This window comes from Heliconius melpomene, chromosome 7 (genome assembly GCF_056956725.1).
Source record: "Heliconius melpomene rosina isolate 202511_hmr_F chromosome 7, ASM5695672v1, whole genome shotgun sequence".
Lineage (NCBI taxonomy): Eukaryota > Metazoa > Arthropoda > Insecta > Lepidoptera > Nymphalidae > Heliconius > Heliconius melpomene.
The window spans coordinates 1,202,470-1,224,337 of NC_140395.1; the positions used below are offsets into that span (position 1 = coordinate 1,202,470).

Below are 21,868 nucleotides of genomic sequence, written 5' to 3' on the forward strand. Positions count from 1 at the left end.
TAATTGGACGCGTCACGTGGTTAAAATTTTCTCGTGACTTAATTAGTTTAACGGCTGTTTATACTTAAGAGTAATTGAAGATGATTTTGATTTGTGCTCGTATTTGATTGGCGGTACTTGATTGTATTTGCGTAGGGATTAGATGTTTCTGGTGATTAGGTGGAATGGGCTTCCGTTTCCTTTGTGAAGAACAAATGTTCGTTTTTTTTTTTGAAATTACACTCTACGCCTTGTTGTTGTAGATAATTCTATTTTAAGTTCGACTAAAAATATATAGCTTAGAATATTATGCAATTAGAATATGATGTTATTGATTCTAATTCCAAATTCAGTAATTTGGTGTAGGTTAAATTAATGTGACGATGCATTAAATAGTTACTTAATGTATCTTCATATTAATTGAATGAGAATGACTAGAGCGCATGGTACACCATGCGATCGATAGATCGAGATAGGTCTTCTTCTTGATTTTTTTATTTAAGTCAAACTAATACCTAGTACCTACTAGGTATTAGTTTGTTGTGCAATATAGCAATAAGCAGTAAATATTACCCAATTACTATTGAGTCTCAAATAAAAAGGAAGTAAGCTCATAGTTACAAAAATTTATCACCAACTTCCACTGAAATGAAACATTTTAAAATATAACAACATATGATACAACGCTCTTTATAATAGCAAAATCAATAAATAACACAAAAAATCCCGCCCTTTCAAATAACCGACATATTTTGTCATAATTAAGCCGCACTGTGGCGCTTATTTTTTTTTCGCTTTTTTTGGAACTAAGATTGATGCATTCAGCCCGTTTACAGTTAAGTCAAGTGCGAGTAGATATCGGAAGAAAATAGATTAAATTTTTTATTTATAGAAAAGTAAAGCTGTAAATATGTTTATGTTAATTAAAAAAATCTTTATTACAAGAAAAGTTTGTTACTTAAAAATATCCTTTATTTAGAAGTGAGTATTTATTTGTACCACAATTTTTTTCTAAATATTATTATTCACACATAATAAGTCTTTTTTAGATAGGAATATAAAAAAAATATATCTTGCGCTATTAATCTATTACACGAAACTTATATAAAAGTAACATAATGTCACTTCTAAAAACCTGACAGCATCCTAAATTCAATATTATTTGACAAGCCCTCATCGTTTCCGCATATTTGACTCCGGCACGTAAACTTTGAACTCATCAAATTGTTTCGGTATGCGCGGTTGAGCAATAATTTACACGTGTAGGGGCTGCACTATTTAGCATTTTTTTTCGTTAATTAGTGCGAGGTATATCAACTTGTGACTTAAGATATTTACAAGGCGCGTTATAAATATAAATAATTTATTTACATAACCATTTTTTTTTACTTCCTGCCCATACTATGCGACATACCTACTAGAAAATAATTACCGTGAAAAGATAGGAGAAAAAAATCCAATTAATAAATAACAAAATAAAAATACTTTATTTCGGATTAATAATATCCACATCGTTAATTATGTAAAAGTTTTTGTATTAATTATGTTGAGGGATTAATTGATGTAAGACGTATTTATTTCGAGCAAAATATAACTTTTTTATTAATTTTAATAGCAATCACCATCTTGCGATTTTTTGAGAAACTTTTGTGGTTACAGTAATATTTTAATATTCTTTTCATGTTTAAATATTATTTTTTGTGTTTTAAACTATATTTTAAAAGTTCTCGGTTCCAAATTAATTTCTTAGCCGTAAAATAAAAACGAATTTACTGTGATTATTTAAGTTATTTAAATATAAACAATGGCACAGTTTCGAGTACTGAAAGTAAAAAGGAAGTGAAGAAAACTTCGAGAGATAATGTATAAGTTGAAGATTGAATTTGACAAGTTATTCTAAGATGAGCATTCAAAAAAAAATATTTCCTTCACATACAGCTACGGTTCAAAAAATTCAAAATCTTTGACAAGTTATATGTATTTCTTTTTTCAGCATAAATAATAACTTTTTAATATTATACGCATCTATTTTATGTTAATAATAAAATCTTTAAAACAACACTACAATTTTTAAACGTTTTATCATCGAATGTCAAAAAATAACTGTCAATGTCAAACATATAAATTGTCAGAACTCACACGTCATTTGTCAGTTTTTTAATAAAGTACTATTAGAAGGTTCGTGTATTTTGTACGGCATTATATTATATTTAACTCCTATTTTGTTTATTATAATTTTATAAAATTATATAAAAAATAATAATTTTAAGGTAGATTATAATACGCAATTAGCAACAATGTGTGATAATGCAAAAGCAGTGTTAATTTTTAAATTTACGATGTTTATTTGCTATTTTTCATAGCATTTTAATATCTTGCGGCATTATTTATCACAATGTGTTGATATCGAGACACAAAATAAAACATAATGCGTGTTAATATACGTAAAATAATTATAATATGTGGAACTTTGGTACTATTATGGGTGGTCGTTTCGTATTCTTCAATATTTGTCTCTACATACAAGCCAAGGAGCAGTATCTCTGTTCTAGAAGGGGAGATAAACCGTTTAGAAAACAAAATGCAGGACCAACTTAGTGAAAGCTATAAGTTACTAGAAAAAGTTAGAATGCATTTAAAGAAGACTGAAGAAACACATGAAAAAGATAGCGACAAGGATGCTCAAATGATTTTAAATGAAATTGATATGATCCAGAGTAAGTGCTTATTTTATGTATTTTACAATTTGTAAACATTGTGGCTTCATCCAGTCAGCTCCTGACTGTAAACATAACATGGATTCAATCTCCACTCAGGAGAATGATTTTTTTTAATTACTTGCTCTTGCAAGACAAAGCACAGCTAGAGCTCTATCACTCAACACATATTGATATTTATGGAAATCATAAAATAGAGTGCATTGACACTCTTAATTTCATTTTTTATTTGTTAAATTTATGGTATAGTGTTTATCATGGTGCAATGTCTGATTGTTAATACAATAGTTGGGGGTTTAATTTCCACCCAAGGAAAACATAATTCTCTTTTGTAAGACAAATAAGAGTTGCATTTTGAGTTACACTATTTAAAATACAAGTTGTAAAATTTGGACTGTAAGCAGAGGATGAAGTGTCCTCATCCTTATATTTATTTCAATACATATTATAATAGATAAAAAGATATAATTATTGACTCATAAATTTATAATATCATACGAAATAGAACAGTTATAATTAGATTGTGACCTCCTTAATATTGTTGTAAGTAGTCTCAATATGATAAAGACTGCACATAACAATTGCTTTGTGTTGTATAATATTTTAATGTCAAATCTATGTATATTTCATAGACAAAATTGCAAAATTTTTATTAGTTGAGTAGACAGAGGAAATCTTATGTTAATATAAATAATTCTTTCTACCTAAACTGCCCCATTATGTCTAATTTCTGGAATAAGTAGTTAAACTCCAACACATGCCACATTTTGTCTTGTAACTTTGGTTACAATGTGGTTTGCTTTGGCAATGAAACTAAAATGTTAATAGACTGGAGATTGAACCTATAACTATACCATTTATGGTCAAATACTGTGTGGTTTCACAAATTTCATAGATAATATTGCAACACTAACTGATGATTACATCTTAATAACTTAATTTTTAAATCAAATTGCATTATTTCAAACTTTTATTGCAGAGCTTTATATGGTGATTCAGTTTTAAGGACGTTAGATTTTTATAATAAGCATAAATTGAGGCATTGTGATGCAATGGAACTATAAAAATATGATGGTTATGGCTTTAACATTGTCCCTACTCAGGGAAATTATTATATTTAAACTATTGGCACAACATGCAATGTCTTAAATTTTGGCCGGAGGCAGCACTTGAGTAACACTAGATTCTATCAGCCTACCCTATGCTGTATGCTGGTTACAGTGTAAACCTCAAAGTAAATACACTTTAGTAGTATTTTAATATAACAAATTACATAATTTTTATATTAAATATTAAATAATAATATCTGCCTTCTGTATTAAACACACCCTTTGGTAGAGAGACCTTACAAATATTATTAATTTAGCTCCATACTTACTTCTTCTGAGCAACTGAAATCTTAGAAATGCAAATGAAAATAAGTTATAATTGTTACTCAAGACATCTATTTTTTAATTTTGTTATAATTTGTTAGAGTTTTGCTTGTGACTGTGCTTGTGTGTGCTTTATTTATCAGTGAAATCCACATTAAAATATAATATAAATATGTATAGTTTTAAAACTTTCACAATATAAAGACATAAAAACATTAAATTAAGATTCCAGGATTCCCTGACATAAATATAGCCGAAAATAATAACATTTTAAAAAACAAAAATTATATTTTCATAGAAATAGATTGTCTTGTCTTGGAAACTTCTCATTTGCTTTCAATTTGCTTATAAATATTCTATAATGGTAGGATGTTTATAAATTTCAATGGGCATTGTTAGTTTAGATTAGTTTTCGTTAATTATGAACAAGTATGTCTGCTTTCTGTCTTACACATCATCCACATAATTATGGCAAGACATACAGAGGAAACTTTGTGTTAATATACTCTATTATATACTTTTCATTTACGTACGATTGGGTGACATTACGTGCCGGAACGGAATGCCTCCCATTGCCGTTACAAGAGCGGAAAAATAATAAATTTTAGTTTCGATTCCCACTCGGGAAATGAAAAATTCTAATATTTTCATTTTCTCGCCCTGATACCGACACAAAGCGTAGCGCTGAATTCCACCATTTAACACGCAATGTTTCAAAAATATGTCGGAAAGTAGGGAACGGAAGCGTCTTAATGAAGACTGGAATTTCTTAATACTGAATCTCCAGGTTTCCACTACCTATCCTGCTATGTGCGGGATACAGCGTGAAACTAAAAAAGGTACTTATAATAAAAAGGTATTCGTTAACTTGATAAAGTTAATCATTAAATAATATAACATTTTACTATTCCATCACGATTATGTCCAATAGGTAGACATTACTATTTTATTACTTACGAGTATACCATTTTATTAGTAAACCTATTATCATTAGATTTAAAAACAACGATATCAGTTCGCGTGTACACGAAGTAATAATAAAATGTATTATAAAAATTTAAGGTTCCGTACCGCATTGCAAAATATAATAGTACGTTATTAGCTCGCTTTTATAGAATCGTTGTCTGTTTATCCATCCATATTCACAGCCACTTCTTTCTGAACTATTAGGCCTATACTCTTGAAACTTGGTAGATAGACATATAAGGAAGGGTGTTCCAGTTTAATATTATAATTTTGAAATGTATAGAAAATACATAGGTAATATACGATAATGTTACGAAGGGTTTCGTACTATTATTTAATTTTGTTAGTACTATCGCCGTTATCAATATCGGACAAAAAAATCATGTTTGTTCTGTAGGAGTTAAATGTAGAGTTATAAGTGTACCTACTTTATTCTGTTTATAGTATATATTTATATTTGTTGTTATAGCGTCAGTCTAATTATCACAGTTCATTAGATACGCTCTGGTGACGGACGGACAAGGTACAACGGGACCATATATAATATATTAAAAATGCGGAACCCTAAAAAAAGAATACAGTAGAATTTTTACGTTAAACAGCCTATTATTGAAAAAACGAATGAGACACATTTTCTCTTTGTTTTACAAACAAATATTTGATTGAAATGAATGTGCCACCTGTTAGACTACTTAGGCTGTGACGTCATATTATGTTGCCGTATACACATAAGATCATTCGGCTTTGTTTACTTATATGTTGAAATATTTTTAGCTTCAAATATAATTATTTGTTTTGAAAATATAATTACTGTATACGGTATTATATTTAATATGTAACGTTTTTTTAAATTTGTATATTGGTATTAAAATTCATACATATTTTGACTCTTTAGGGTTGGTACTATATGAACTCACGATCTTATTTTTAGTCGCTTAAATTTCCAGCTGCGCCATGACGTTATTTGATTGATATTTGAGATGTTCTAATCTAGTTGGTATCTAAATGTATTGGGTCACACATAAAGGTCAACATAACATGTTATTACACAAACAATAACTAATTCCGTGTTGTTGTTTGTCTCGAAAAGATAAAAAAAAAACCTGTATTTTTTTTGTACGGAATCGTTGGAAACAATACGAAGTAAAGTCTTAAAGGATGGGCACCTAGTGCTAAAACATTCCTTTGGTTTTGCCACGTCCCTTTAAGACACTCCAAACCTTCCGCCGAATACCCGGGGCATCGCTTGTTGATATAGGGTTGAATGGCAGAAATCAACGCCGTTTTTTGCATTGCTACTTTGCTTTTTTATAACACTGTTGAGTGTTCAATAAAGATGGAAAAATATATCATTTATTTTATATGAATATCATGCAGGGTGCAGCAGTGCGTGTAGACCAATAAAATTATGACGTTGATATTGATATTGTAAAATCATATTCCATTTAAACGTGCTTGCGAAGGATTATTAGAATAAATAATATTTGGAATTTGATACGTCATACTACACCTTCTTTTTGATTCTCGATTTCCCATTATGTGGGGTTAGCGTACAAAAAAAACATTTACACGACATTACATTATTAGTATTCTTTAATATTCTCGCCTTTGGTCTAATTATACCAGAGCAGAAAAATTTCAATTAATTCATTTCAGTTATTAGGTGGGAATCAAACTCACAACCCTTCTTAGTATAATTTGAATATATAACAACTTAGCTACTAATGTGATACATGTGCAGCTAAGTACCAACAGGCTTAATCGCTTCCTATTGATATCATTTATTTTTATTTCCCTAGTACATTATATTCCACCAATTAGGTACGTTGCAATAACTCAAAATTTTTGTAGAGTATATGAACGGAGTATTATACTAATAGGTTGTAAATGAGGTAAAAAAGTAAAGCAAAATATAAATAAATAGATAGCACAGAATAGAAGCCGTCGTAGCAGTGAAACAGCGTGTGGTGTGACTGTTAACTCCACGGCTGTGGTCATGATTGCTATTCGAAGAAATTAAATATTTAATATTTTCATTTTCTCGCTCCGGTAACGAGGCAAAGCGCGGCGTTAAGTTCCGCTACTCAACACATAATGTCTGATAAAATGGGCGGACAGTTTGGAACCCTCTGCCTACCCTGCCTATTGCTATGCGGGGAAATGCTTGAAATTCATTCACATTCGCAATTGCTATACAAATACATATTGGGTTCAATGCACTTTATATTGAGTTTTGTTAGTAGTTGCATGTGAAAACTAGATGAATGAGCCGGATGTAAGAAAATGTACAGCACGAAAGTATTTTAAGTGTCAGTATAAATATTTGTATGTAAATTTCAAACTATTTAGTATTACGGGTTTTCCCTAGGGGGAACCTAGGTTTCCCTAACTATTACGGGTTTTCCCTAGGGGGGATAACTAGCAGTTAAGCAACGAAACCTACGGTCTTTGATCTAGTTCATTGAGGAGGAGTCCATTATCGAGGACTTATTATACCGTATTCGGCGAAAAGTGGAAAACGGAAGTGTCATAATTGGAACGGGATATCTTAACCCTAGGTTCCCAGGATTCATCTGCCTTCCCTGCTATGCGTGATTCAGTGTGCAAACCTACATGCATGTAGGTTGTTAAAATGGTGCTATGATTATCACCTTGTTACTGTGTGCTGGTACTATACTAAATAACTTCATACATACATAATGCAACAAGCGGGTGTTGATAATATAATCGACGATGCACATTTGTTATGTAAAGTCACACAGACTGAATTTTTACTGAAAAGTTCTAATTAACTGAAAAAAATTAATGTAATTAACACTTTTAAATGTATTTTTTTGTATTTATTAATTTATATTTTTGTTAATATAAACAATTTTTTAACAAAAAGAAAAACCGAAGAAAAAAAGAAGCCGGTTTTTCTTTTTGTTAAAAATTAATAACAACGAACTAAAAAGTGAAAAATATTTTTACAAAGATTTTATAATTTTGAAGTCGGTGTCAAGTAAAACAAACAGGCTTAGTAATTTGATATTGTAGTTAAGGTGTTGTAGCATTAGTGTGGCACCGACTTCAAAATTCAGGGGCACAAGCTTGCGACTGTAAACGCGAACGTTGTGAGTTCGATTCCCATTATGAGGAATTAAATATTTAATATTTATATTTCCTCGCTCTGGTAACGAAACAAAGCACTGCGTTGAGTACCGCCACTCAAAACGTAATGCCTCGAGAATTTGGTAGAAAGTGGACAACGGAATTGGTTTGATGAGAACGGAGAGTTTTAACACTAGGTTCATAGGTTCCCTCTACGTAACGTACGTACGGGGTACACCATGAAGCTATAAAAAAATAAAAAGCAAATCGACGCATAATACCTAAGTATTCAATAATAAACACGCTAAATCGAGTTAGATATTTGTTTTATATTTTTTAATCATGTGTAAAACACATGGCCCTCCATCTTAATCATGTTGATAATAAATAAATATTTTAAAATTGCATACTATGCTGTTGAACGGATTTTAAAAGCAATTATGTTATATATGTTGTATATATTGTTTGTATTATTATTATTGTTGTATAGTATGTTATTGTTATATCTATATATATAAAATCGAAAGGTCACTCACTCATCACGAAATCTCAGAAACTACAAGTGCTAGTAATCTGAAATTTTGCATAGGAGTTACTTATAGGACGTAGGTGTTCGCTAAGACGGGAATTTGCAATATTCTACTACTAAGGGATTATTTTTGGGGTTGAAAGTTTGTATGAAACTTCGTTACTACAAATGCTAGGAGTCTACAAATTTTGCATGGATGTCACTTATAGGATGTATATCCTAGACAGAAATTAATAATAAAGTAGTCCACGCAGGCGAAGCCGCGGGCGGGCCGCTAGTTAGGTATATGTGAAGAATTGCGTTGTTTTAATGAAAAAACTACTATGTTACAATGATGTTAACAGCGGAACTAAATTGGAAACAATTCACATACTCACATACTCGATAAATAATATTTTAATACGCTGATAACGCTAATGTATGAACTATGGAGTAATTTAACGTAAGATTACGTTCCTATTAAAAACTTGCAGACGGCTGTAATATGGCTGTGATATGATATAATGATAGTGATAAGGAGTGGATAAGCCATTCGTCCGAGTTATTCCGTAGCTTGATAAACTGATATTAAATTTGATGAGTCGTGACGCGGTTGGGTTACGCATACATAGTTGTATTCAATTTAATTCTCTCTTTTTTGAGAATATGAAAATTTTAACTTAAAATTAATATATTTTTTTGATATTCAATATATCTTTGTTTTTTGCGATTATAAATGATATTTGGGCCTCCCAGTGAAGATGCTATGCACTGATACATATGTACATAGTTTACGTGTAATATTGCGTTGTCTTGCTAAAACTTTGTAATATAATTGAACTGTTTTGCATTACAACAAAACTATTATTATATGTTGGATAAAACATTCGTTATTTTAGTCTATGGCACTTGTCTATTGTCTATGGTTTACAGCTAGTTTACCTACTCTTGCCACCTGGAACTAGCTGACCTCCAGATCTTGGATGCGCCGCTAGCGTGATGGTTGGCACGAATACGTCTGTCAATTCATAGTCTACGTTTCATTCAATCACCAGCAAGTCCTACTTGCTAACACTTGTTGTAATGCAAAGCAGTTATATTGTGTCTTCTAAAACACAGTGTTAGCGTGAAGAACTGTTTGTTGTCTGCTGGTGTCAAGACCAAATGCTATGCTATCCAATAAACATAAAATTTTATATAAAAGATGTGTTGATTATAGACACCTACACAAATTTACCTTAATTAACTATTAAAATTAATAGTAAAATGTTATTACTTAAAAAAAAAACTTACTAAAAATAATAAACTCAATTTAAAATGTTTAACTAGACATACTACACAAACACCAGGGGGTGTTTGAATCAATCTATGTCGATCTGATCTCCGTCTTAAAATAAACCAGCTCTATCATGTTTTAAAAAAATATTATTCTCTGGACATATTTAAAAGCAAATAAAACACATTGCCCTCCAAATTAATCATACTGATAATAAGTAAATGGATATTGTAAATCGTTCATTTTAAAATTTTACACCAAGCTTTTTGATATTTAAAAGCAATTTTTTTTTATTACTTTATATGCAATATTAGTACTACCCCGATTGAGAATTGAATCCACAACTTTCGCTTTGCGTGTTATCTAATTTGTGATATTCAATTATTTTTCAGGTAAAAATCCAGTGTTGCCAGTACTGGTGATCGCCTGCGACAGGGTCACGGTTAGACGGTGCTTAGACAACTTAGTGAAATTTAGACCAAATAAAGAAACATTCCCAATCATAGTCAGCCAGGTAACTTGTTGATGACATTTATGTGCAAAATACTGTGTGTGTGTGCTCGCATCTCATATTGCTAACAGAATAAATGTTTCTAATATTCTCCGCTTAAGAAGGCGTAGCTCGACGTTGAGTTTCCCCGTCAACGGAGTAACGGAGTGTTTTAAAACTACATTTGTGCAAAAAAGCTGTATTTTATTCATATTTGTATGAGTTCGAAAGAAAAAAAAACATTCCGGTCTGAAAATAGATATTGATTACTATTATTACTATATCGGCTTCGGTTATGGATCTTTACATTTCTTCTAAAACAATTATTTTTCTCAGAATCTGTTGTGGACAACTGTTATTGCATAACTGTGTAAGTATTGAGTGGTGTAACTCAACGCCGCCCTTTTCCTTGTTACCAAAGCGAGGAAATGTAAACATTAAAAAAACATTAAAAACGTATTTCATTTCCTTGAGTGGGAATCAAACCCACAATCTGCCGTAATTAGTCTCACAAAAATATACTATTATAAAATATAATTTGTATCACATTTTTTTCAGGACTGTGGTCACAACGAGACGTACCAAGTCATAAAGTCGTACACCGACAACGACCCGAGTATCACCATAGTGCGCCAGCCGGACCTCTCGGAGATACCCTTGCCCAGAGCGAAAGTGAAGTTCAAAGGCTATTATAAAATAGCCCGCCATTACAAATTCGCATTGAATCATGTTTTTGTTGACATGGACTATGATGCAGTTATCATTGTTGAAGGTAACTGAAGTACCATCCTTCTAATATTATGTAGTTTTGATGGATGTTTGTTCCACTTTCACGTAAAAACTACTGAACAGATTTAGATGAAACTTTGTAGTAATATATCAGAATAGCACATGAGCTAAAAAATGTAGTAAATATTTAGTAAAGATTTTGTTGTCAAGATTTTGTTGACCAGAAGTTAAGCGAGTGAAGCCACGTTTTGGTCACTAGCTTTTTTGATAATACTTCTGTAACTGGAGAGGTAAGTGTGCTTAAAAATTTGCTGAACAGTTGAGATCGGATGAAAATACAACATCTTCCTAGTATTTATCTAATATTGTTTATCAGAAAGACCAAAATAGTTATTAACATTCGCCTCTCGTATAATTACTATATTATAGAAGGGTACTTAAAAAGGAGAGGCCGTCATGGCGCAGTGACATAAGCGTGTGACTGTAAACGCGATGGTTGTGCCTTCGGTCCGCACTTAGGGGAATGTATTATTATTTGTCAATATTTCCATTTTCGCTGTGGCAACAAAGCGAAGCGCAGCGTTGAGTACTGTCACTCAACACGCAATCTTCGGAAAGTAGGGAACGTAGTGTTTTAACACTAGGTTCCCTCTAGCTACTCTGGTATATATATATAGTATATAGTATACCTATGCGGGATACAGCGTAAAGTAAAAAAAAAACTGAAAGGAATTGTAGCTTTTGTAAATTACAACTAACCTCACTCCTTGAAGATATTACTTGCAAAATGGTGGAACTAAATAATTTTTTTATTATTTTTAAAGTAAAAAAAACATCCAAATTATCATTTACAAAAATGAAGAAATATAGTATGTCGCTATAGTCAATATATTGTTTATCTTTTATATGATTAGTAATTCTAAATTAACGATCGGCTAGTACAGCGTTCCAGCTAAATTAATTTACTTTATATTTGAGACACAGTGTAACTCGATATACCACCTGATTACATATTTATACAGCGATCGTGTAAACGAAACAATGGACGATTGTAATCGATATCTTCAATATAATGGAAGCTATTTATTTTTCAGTAATATACATTTTCAGTAATGTAATATAAGTAACTGTAGTTATTATTTTTTTAATTATAGTTTTATTTTAGTTTCACATTCTTTCCCCGCACATAGCAGGGTCAGAGGGAACCTGCGTACCTAGTGTTAAGGCATGTTCCCAATAAGGCACTCTCGTTCTTGACTTTCCGTTAAACTCTGGAGGCACTGCGTGTTGAGTGACTAAATTCAACCCCGAGCTCTGACTCGTTGCCAGAGCGAAGAAATGAAAATATTTATTTATTTTAATTTTTCCCTTTTACAGATGACCTGGACATATCTCCGGACTTCTTCGAATATTTCCTAGGGACGTATCCACTACTATTTAAGGATCCAAGCATATGGTATGTTTATTTAAATGTTTTAATTTTTTTTTAACAATTGAACGTCCGCGTCGTATCGTGGTGGCACATCGTCTGAATGGAAATGATTGTAGTAGATTCCGTTATGTATTATTTTTTTCATTTTTCCCGGTCTAAAGTGGAGAAAAGAAGATACTCCTTTCTCCATTTTAGAAAATTAGATATGTAGGTAGGTATATATGTGTGTTTCACGAATACTTATTACAAAACAAAAAAATATTTTTTTTCCATTTCTGATATACAAAACCATTTGACACGTTATATGTCAAAAATGTAATAAAAGATGGGGATCGGAGTGTGTCAAACACTAGGTGCCTACCGTATTATGCAGGATACATTCGAAGCTGTTATTTTAATAAATAATAAATTCTCATACATTTTTAAGGTGCATATCAGCGTGGAATGATAATGGTAAAAAGGAATTAATAGATTTGCAAAAACCGGAACTGCTTCATAGGACGGACTTCTTCCCCGGGCTGGGGTGGTTGTTGAGGAAAGACACTTGGATGCAATTGGAGCCTAAATGGCCACAAGCGTATGTATTATTATTTATTATATATTTATTTAAGCAATATCTTACGTATATTAATATTATATTATATCATTATTATTATAAATTATGTTTTTGATTTATGTTTTTTATGTCATGTTATAGTCCATTTATCGAGGAAGGCTTTATTTAATTTTAAAAACTACAAAACTTAATTATAACTAAGCTATAAGAAACAGTGATATCTAATACAAAATATTCTTGTTTCACGTTCACACACTTCTGTATAAATCCACTTACATTTTTTTACATCGAATGTATTACTTACACTCATATATTATATTTTTCAGATTCTTCGACGACTGGCTCAGAGATCCTCAAAATACTAATGGCCGTGCGTGTATAAGACCGGAGATATCGAGGACTTATAGTTTTGGAAAGGTATTTTTTTTACTTTCACTCTGTATTCCGCTTATATCAGGTTAAACAGAGGGAACCTAATGTTAAGACACTCCGTCCTCCACTTTCCGCTGAATTTTTCCACATTGCATGTTGAAATGAAAATATTAAATGATTTAATTCCCGGAATCGGAATCGAACCCACAAACGTCGCGTTACAGTCAGACGCTGTGCTACCGTGCAACGCCGACCTCAAGGACTTGAAATATTGCAGGATGCACAATCAAAGCTTTGTATATAGCCTTTTCTTTTTAATAATAATATGACTCTATCAGCTCTAAAAATATGTGTACAAAGTTTCATGATAACCGGTTCAGTACTTTTGGCGTGAAAGCGTAACAAACAAACTCATATTCACATTTATAATATTAGTATGATTGTAGTACAATAGTACTATTAATAAATATTATTGTAGGGTAATAATAAAATTTTGTTTTTAATCTTCAGGTTGGAGTCAGTAAAGGACTATTCTTCGACATGCACTTAAGATATATGCAGTTGAATACACAGTTCGTCGAATTTACTAAGTTAAATCTCACTTATCTAATAAAAGTAAGTACTTTATTATATTTCATTATTTACTGTAAAATATGCCATTTCCAATTTCCATTTTACATAACATTATGGAATATAATTTCATTATCGAGGCGCTATTAAATACTAGAGAGTGCCCGATTATTAGAATGTTGTGATTACATTGTTTTATGTTTTTTTAATTTCACTATATCTCGCATGTAACTGAGTAAACACAGGAAACTACTAATGTTAAGACACTGCATGCTACGTTCCAGAAGTAGAGACTCGACGGTTACGAATGAATACAGGATGAATAATTTTTGTTTTCTCGCAATGGTAACAAGACAAAGCGCGGGGTTAAATTCCGCCACCTAAGACGCAACGTCTTGAAAATTGCTTGCTTTGGAAACGGAGTTTCTTAACACTAGGTTCCCTCTGTCTACCCTGCTATATACGTGATACGGAGTGAAGTTTAAAAAATATGTATTAGTAAAATTATATTACCTCTGCCATATGAAAAAAACATTTATTTTTTTAATTCCCCTTAGCCAATATACGACGAGGCGCTGACCTCTTTAGTATACAGCCTACCGGAAATGTCAGCAGAGGATGTGATGTCCAACGCGGGAACCCAACCGGTAGTCCGCGTGACATATTCCACAGCAAAAACTTATCAAAGGGCGGCCAAGAAACTAGGATTGATGGATGATTTTAGAGTAAGTGAAAAGAATATTAATTTTTAGTGACGTTCTGAATTGAAACAAAATAAATCTATGTTGCATAGGTAGGGGACCTCATTACTTATCCATTTAACCCCCATGTATGTTTAGAGATTTTCACTGGTTCAGCAGATATATATTTCAGCAGAGAATTTGTGATTTTAACAAAAATAAATGGAATTGTTGAAGAAAATTGAATAATACAGCAGACTGTTGGATGTGCGCTCGTGATTCATTTCTTCAAAATAGTTCAATAAAAGGCCAGCCAGGCCAGCTATCATGCCATAGTTTAAAACTACTAATCTATAAATGTCGGAAATAGTATAGAAACAAGACGTTGAGTTTCGTCACTCACCACGCAATGCCTCCAGAATTCGGGGGAAAGTGGAGAACGGAGAGTATTATAGCTAGGTTCTCTCTGCCTAACCTGCCGTGTGCGGGATACAGTAGAAACTGTTGAGTTTGTATCAGTAGAATATGTTTTTCGATAGAATGTGTTTTTTCTTCTATATTAACTGAAATAATTTCCCTCCCAGAGCGGTATCCCGCGCACGGCGTACCGCGGCATAGTGACATGCTCGGCGCGCGGCCGCCGCGTCTACCTCGCGCCGAGCTACCGCTGGAGCGCGTACGACCCCGCCTGGGGGTAGCAATAAACGTTGTTGTGTTGTTAATGTTGTGTTTTATTGTATCCTTAATGTAATGTTATTATTTAAAAATATGTTGGATTGTATAGTAGCTTACTATATCATGTTATATTTACCTTGCAAAGTAAACTAATTGCATAAACATCTATTTATCTATTTTTGATTTATATTGTTTTCATATGTATATATCACCCATTTTAAAAATGTTGCACGCTGATGGAAATAAACGTAGCACTGAAAAAGAAAAACAACATGCCCAATAACTCAGAATTATCAGTCAGGATCTTATTGTAAAGATTTAATTTAATATCCTTAATTATTTTGTCCGTTACTTTTGGATGATTGAGAGATTTATCTGTTAAAGAATGTTTATGATATTGGTTGTTATTTTTTTTCTAATTACAAAATTTTGTTTATTTTTGTTAATAAAAATTCTTGGGCCAAAGCACCCGGCACTCCCATTCCTACGACCTTACTCCTTACTGCCCCTCAACATTAAAGCAAAAGAAATCAAGAAACAAGGGTAACAACAATACAACAGATAAGATGTTAAATAACCAATAGTTTTTTTAAATATATTTATTAACTTTATTTCTTCGTTTCAAAGCCAGGGGAAGTCCTCCAATGATCGTTTGTACCAAAATAGAATTCGGGTCGATCCGGGGCTTGGGGATGGAAGAACGGGATGGCAAGACCGTGAAGTTCCTTAGGACAGTCGTTACACCTGCCAAAGTCTGCATTACGCCCATACGTTCAGCTAAAAAAAATTAATTTATAAGTAACTAGTACGCTGTCGCGGCTTTTCCCGCTTATATTACAATATATTAATTGAATGAAAGTAAAAATGCAGATGATGCAGAGCTCATTGCATCATCAGAATGCGATTTGCAGGCATTAATCACCACTTTGAAAGAAGGGTGTGAAACTGATGGTCTAAGCCTGAATGCGAATAAGACAAAGGTTGTGTTTAATAAAAGAGTAGAGTTAGTAGTAGAGTGTAAATGGTAAGATACACACACACACAGCAATGTAGGCAGTGGAACCTCGTGTAAGATACTCCGTTTCCCACTTTCCGCCGAATTCTGGAGGCATTGCGTGTAGAGTTGCGGAACTCAACGCCGCTCTTTGCCTTAACACCAGAGCGAAGAAACGAAAATATAAATGTAAATAAATATATCACTTCTTCGAGTGGGGATCGAACCCACGATCGTCGCGTTACAGTCACACCCTTGTGCCGCTGTGCCACAACGGCCTCAAATATAACAAACTAATACCTTAAGTATCATGTCGATATTTTTGGGTTGTTGAGATAGAATAAGAAATAGTAATGTCAACTTATACATATATATATATATATATATAATGGCAGCGCTCCTTTTACTGAAACTGCATATAGGGTAAAATATCTCAAACCCAGAGCTAAGAAATTAATGGGTACCAGTTTGGGACGTAGGATTTTTTCTTCATTTCACGATTTTTATCCATACCTGTGTTTCGTGTGACGCACACATACGTATGCGACGTTGCTGTTTTGTACTCAAGTGTGTGCGTGCTTATGTTATACTTTTCAAATGGCGTTTTATTTTAAAACGATAATTTTATTATTTATTTTGTTTGAAAAAATAACTTTTTCATTTTTGCGTATTATTTTTTTTTCTGAATTGTTTCTACTTTTACAGAGTAGTTAAAACTGTGGTTTCATTTAAAGTGGTGCTGACAATTCCGTTCTGTATATGCTTTTACTTGAAATACTGTAGCAATAAATGTTTATCTCGGTTCGTATAATTTTATATTGAATTTGTCTCTTATTACATGTTTATATTTTTATGTAATTTTATTTACGGTCCCTTTTACGAAATACTTAGTACCTAAATATAAGCATTTAAAAATCTTACCAATGCAAGAGCGAGGTCCATCGCCAAAAGGCATGTAAGTGTATTTTTTGATGAGATCAATGTTATCTGGATGAAATCTCTCCGGTCTGAACTCTTCAGGGTTATCGAAGTACTGTTCATCAGAGCTCATGCCTTCTATAGAGATAATCACAGTTAAATCTTTGTCTAGCGTACTCGGCAGAGTGTATTTTGAGGTGGATTTCCTAATCAAAAATCCTGGAGATGGCAAGCAGCGGAGACTTTCCCTGAAATTAAATTAGCTGTATTAATATATTTTTGAACAGTAAAAATAATTTTGTAATAAGGGTATAATGAAATCTTAACATATTATGGCACAAAATTAATACTGTTAGAAATAATGACCATAGAGGTTGTATAAGGACAACTCTGATTACTGGCTGGCACCTTTATGGGCTGTCAACGCGACCCAAAGAAAAAGATCGCTAACGTCACTCTGCCCGATGAATTCTTTAGAACCGGATATTGTTATTAGACTGCTAGATAATTCCCTTTGGTTGTTTAATAATTATTTGAAGCCTTGTTTTAATTCATTACCTTTCCCACTTTATTTAATATTTCCAATAGTTTCTTACAATACTATAATGTACTATTTATATCTCAAAATCATTAGTAAAATGTTTTGCGAATAAACAATGATATTAATTTGGAATTGAATTTTGAATTTTTCTATGAAACTTATATTTTTAAATGAGACTTTCAAGTATTATAAAACTAACATTTATTTAAGATTTTTGAGGAAAAATTTTGTGTAGGTACCTACTCTGTGATATTGGAGAGGCTTGTGATCGCCCACTACTAGACATAAGCCCTTGATGATGATATTGATGATATTGAAGATGATGATTTCTTATGTCATTTTATCCAGAAATGAGGTAGAGCTTAAAACCATTGCATCGTTGAGTTAGGCACATTTTTATTATTTTATACAATTAATTTCTTTTTATATTTGTCACAATTTAATAGGTGAAGAATAAAAATACATACTTGAAAGCCATTTCTAAATATTTCATGTCCTTAATGGCATCAAAACATAATTTTCCATCGTATTTTTTGAGCACTTCGTCAATTTCCTTCTGACACCGTTCTTGGGCTTCAGGATGGTATGCCAACTCGTGCAGAAGAAAACTGCCAGCCGCTGAAGATGTCTCAAATCCAGCAGAAAAAAATATAATCACCTGAGCAGCAAGCAATTGATCATCAAGTTCCAATTCAACAATTTTTGGGGATCCGTCAGGATTCCGCTGTTCTAATGACTCTCCTATCACTTTACCCTTTTGTTTCAGCTCTAGCATCGTATCAATAAAGTCATTTCTCCCTGAGGGCTTATAATTTCTTTGCATCATAATTTGCTTTACTATAGAAATAGTTTTCTTTTCGATTTCAGGAGCTACAAAAGTAAGATGCTTAAATGTTTCTGGAAACATTATTTTCAGAAATGACACAAAACGATCTCTTGCAGTATAAGTAAGTATACGTTTGCCCAATTCTCGGAAATCTGAATTTTCGTCATTTAAAGCAGCTGAATCAATGCCAAAGCCACAAGCCCCAATAAAATCCGTTGTGTATCTTGCCATTAGTTCTCTGACATCTACCTCTTCACGAGTTTCTGATAAATTGAAAGCAATTTTCTCTAATTTTTCTGTCCTTTCCACTATCAACGGGAACATTGCCTTTAACTTACCGCTGGAGAAAGATGGTGTCAACTTCTGCCTCATTAATTTCCAAACATCACCGCCTGATGTGAATAAATTTCTTAGTAAAGGTTCAACCACTGTTTTATGACGAAAATCATTAATGAGGACATGTTTTATTAACTCTGGATCTCTAATGAGGATACCCGCGTTATTAGCTTCATAGAACCCAACATATTTGTCATTTGGATATTCCCGGTATAAAGCTGCAAATCTCTCAGAAGCACTAACTCTATCAATGAATACTACATAAACATAAACATAAAAACTCTTTATTTCACACCATATTAAACATATTTAACCTTTAAGTATGGACGTCGGGTCTGACAGACCAGACAGTTCTACGAATTCTACAAATCGGCCACTTCTCGGTGATCTCCGCCACTGAGTCTCTCAGTACCTTTCGTGTTAATGACAAAATGAATTTAGATAGCAGCGGTTGTGTCTCTGGGTTCAAAACACGTGAGTATTTAACTTTCTAAACGGGGCCTGGGTCTGTCAGACCCGACGTCCATGTTTCCCATACATGAATGATTTCAAAACGCCATATATTTTTATAATATTACAAAATATACTTTAATATTTTAATTGTATTATTTGTATTCAAATGTTTTTATTGTTTTATATAATATATTATTTGGCATTGTTTGTTATATATTTTAGTAATATAAATATTATTTACCTAAAAAAGATTCAATTTTTTTAGTTTTTATGATAAAATGGAAAAAAATGATCGACCTAGCACGTCAGGGACAAAAATATCGGTACTTTATAATCAACATCACACAAAAGAATTGGACGACGACACTTTATAAAGAAAATAGCACTTTATCAAATAAAAAGACGCGTTTCGTATACTAAACTACTCTAAGAATTGAGAATGACTTTGACTCGCGTTTCGCGATCTGATCTATCATTTATTGAACATGAAGCTAAAAAAATAGTTTTGGGTTCTTGAAAAACATGTATACTTTGCCCCCAAAAGATATATAGAAAGACAACACATACTTATGTTGACTGCAATCGTCCTGTTTGCCGACAATGTTGAAAGCCATTGTGTATCGATGTTCAATAATACCTTATCTTGAGGTGTTGTCAAAATTTTTATTTTATAACATAAGATGTAATTTCTTTATTTTTTTTATTTGTTAGACTTTATATTTTGTTAAAAAAATATTTATTTTATTATCTGTCTTTTTTTTATAGTATTATTTTCTTAAGAGTCATCCCATGTGTCCAAAGACTGAAATTGTGACTTTAAGTTACTTAAATCGTTGTGATGCGTAAACTTTAATAAAAAGCGATTTTATTTATATTGATTTTGCTTGATTTGCATGTAAACTAAAACATAAAATTGTCTTCTTCCTTTAAAAAACAGCCGGAATATGACCAATAAATACACTGGTCTGACAGACCCGACGTCCATATGTATGTTATAAAAAAATCACGTCCATAGTTAAAGGTTAACAAAAACAAAAAAATCGTACAAAAAATAAATGTGAAAGGGCGGCCTTATCACTAAAAGTGATCTCTTCCAGGCAACCTAATCTTAGAAGAATCAATTTAAAAGACAGGGCATGGCGCGATCAAACATATATATATTTATACACCTGCATAAATACTATCTCATAAACTACATACAATACACATACATAATAAAAATAAATAAATAATATACTTTACTTTACTTTACTGAATACTTTTAAGTTTCTACCGAAAAAGATTAAGGGCTTTTCGAATTTGACACCTTTGCTTGCCCAATAGTTATAATTCCTAGTTCCATAGAGATATAAAACTATGAGGAACACGCAAAACAAAACAAAACAAAACATTTTGACGCAATCGATGTTCACGCGTAACTAAAAGGACAACGTCTTGGATAAATGTGACTGTGTGATTGTTTTTATTTACTATACTTTCGATTTTTATTTGTTAAATTTATGGTAGATATAGTGTTTATCATGGTGCAATGTCTAACTGTTAATACAATAGTTGGGGGTTTGATTTCCACTCAAGGAAATAATAATTCTCTTTTGTAAGACAAATAAGAGTTGCATGTTCAGTTATGCTATTCAAAATACAAGTTGTAAAATTTGGACTGTAAGCACAGGATGAAGTGTCCTCATCCTTATATTTATTTCAATACATATTATAATAGATAAAAAGATATAATTATTGACTCATAAATTTATAATATCATGAGAAATAGAACAGTTATAATTAGATTATGACTTCCTTAATATTGTTGTAAGTAGTCTCAATATGATAAAGACTGCACATAATATTTGCTTTGTGTTGTATAATATTTTAATGTCAAACCTATGTATATTTCATAGAGAAAATAGCAATTTTTTTATTAGCTGGAATCTGATGTTAATATACTTTCTACTAACACTTTCCCCCTAAACTGCCCCAATATGTCTAGCCAGGACGTTGACTTTCGCAATTAAACACGCAATATTTCAGAAATTCAATGGTAAGCGGGAAGCGGAAGGTTCTTAATGGGAACTGGAATTTCTTTATACCTGTAGGGAACATTACTTATTCAAAATTAATATTAATATATTTACTAGAATCATCCGGACGCAGCGCATTGGAACAATTCAAACCTGTTCCGAGTTTTTTGTTATGCGTGTCGTAGGCTGCTAGCTAGCATCGCCACGTTTAAAGAGTCGGCTAGAATCGCTTGCGACAATCACTTGTGTATCCATTGCTCTCTTAGCTTGCATTCAATTCTCAACCTTAACTTCTTGCTATTACGTGCTAGTTTAGCTTGTATTTTCTATTGGTATTTATTTAAATTTCTTTATTTCCTTCTGTGATCATTT

General features: G+C 32.2%; 2 protein-coding genes across 4 annotated transcripts; one reads left to right on the forward strand and one right to left on the reverse strand.

Moving 5' to 3' along the window:
• Window positions 1-2,129: 2,129 nt before the first annotated feature.
• On the forward strand, window positions 2,130-15,460 carry Mgat1 (alpha-1,3-mannosyl-glycoprotein 2-beta-N-acetylglucosaminyltransferase). Its single transcript, XM_085188564.1, has 9 exons — window positions 2,130-2,696; window positions 10,302-10,423; window positions 10,958-11,171; window positions 12,506-12,584; window positions 12,988-13,137; window positions 13,443-13,533; window positions 13,999-14,103; window positions 14,616-14,783; window positions 15,323-15,460. Exons 1-9 carry the CDS (start codon window positions 2,408-2,410, stop codon window positions 15,434-15,436), a joined length of 1,332 nt encoding a protein of 443 aa, XP_085044690.1. The 5' UTR covers window positions 2,130-2,407; the 3' UTR covers window positions 15,437-15,460.
• Window positions 15,461-15,994: 534 nt separating this feature from the next.
• Window positions 15,995-21,177, reverse strand: LOC146537196 (cytochrome P450 6a2-like). Of its 3 annotated transcripts, none has more exons than XM_085188567.1 (4): window positions 20,734-21,177; window positions 18,334-19,285; window positions 17,329-17,573; window positions 15,995-16,190 (listed from the first exon to the last, which is right to left on the reverse strand). In XM_085188567.1, exons 1-4 carry the CDS (start codon window positions 20,870-20,872, stop codon window positions 16,003-16,005), a joined length of 1,524 nt encoding a protein of 507 aa, XP_085044693.1. In that variant the 5' UTR covers window positions 20,873-21,177; the 3' UTR covers window positions 15,995-16,002. The 3 variants fall into 3 exon arrangements, with proteins under 3 accessions (XP_085044693.1, XP_085044692.1, XP_085044691.1); XM_085188566.1 differs by having other exon boundaries at window positions 18,334-19,084; window positions 20,724-20,862; XM_085188565.1 differs by lacking the exon at window positions 20,734-21,177 and adding an exon at window positions 20,515-20,715 and having other exon boundaries at window positions 18,334-19,308.
• Window positions 21,178-21,868: the final 691 nt, after the last annotated feature.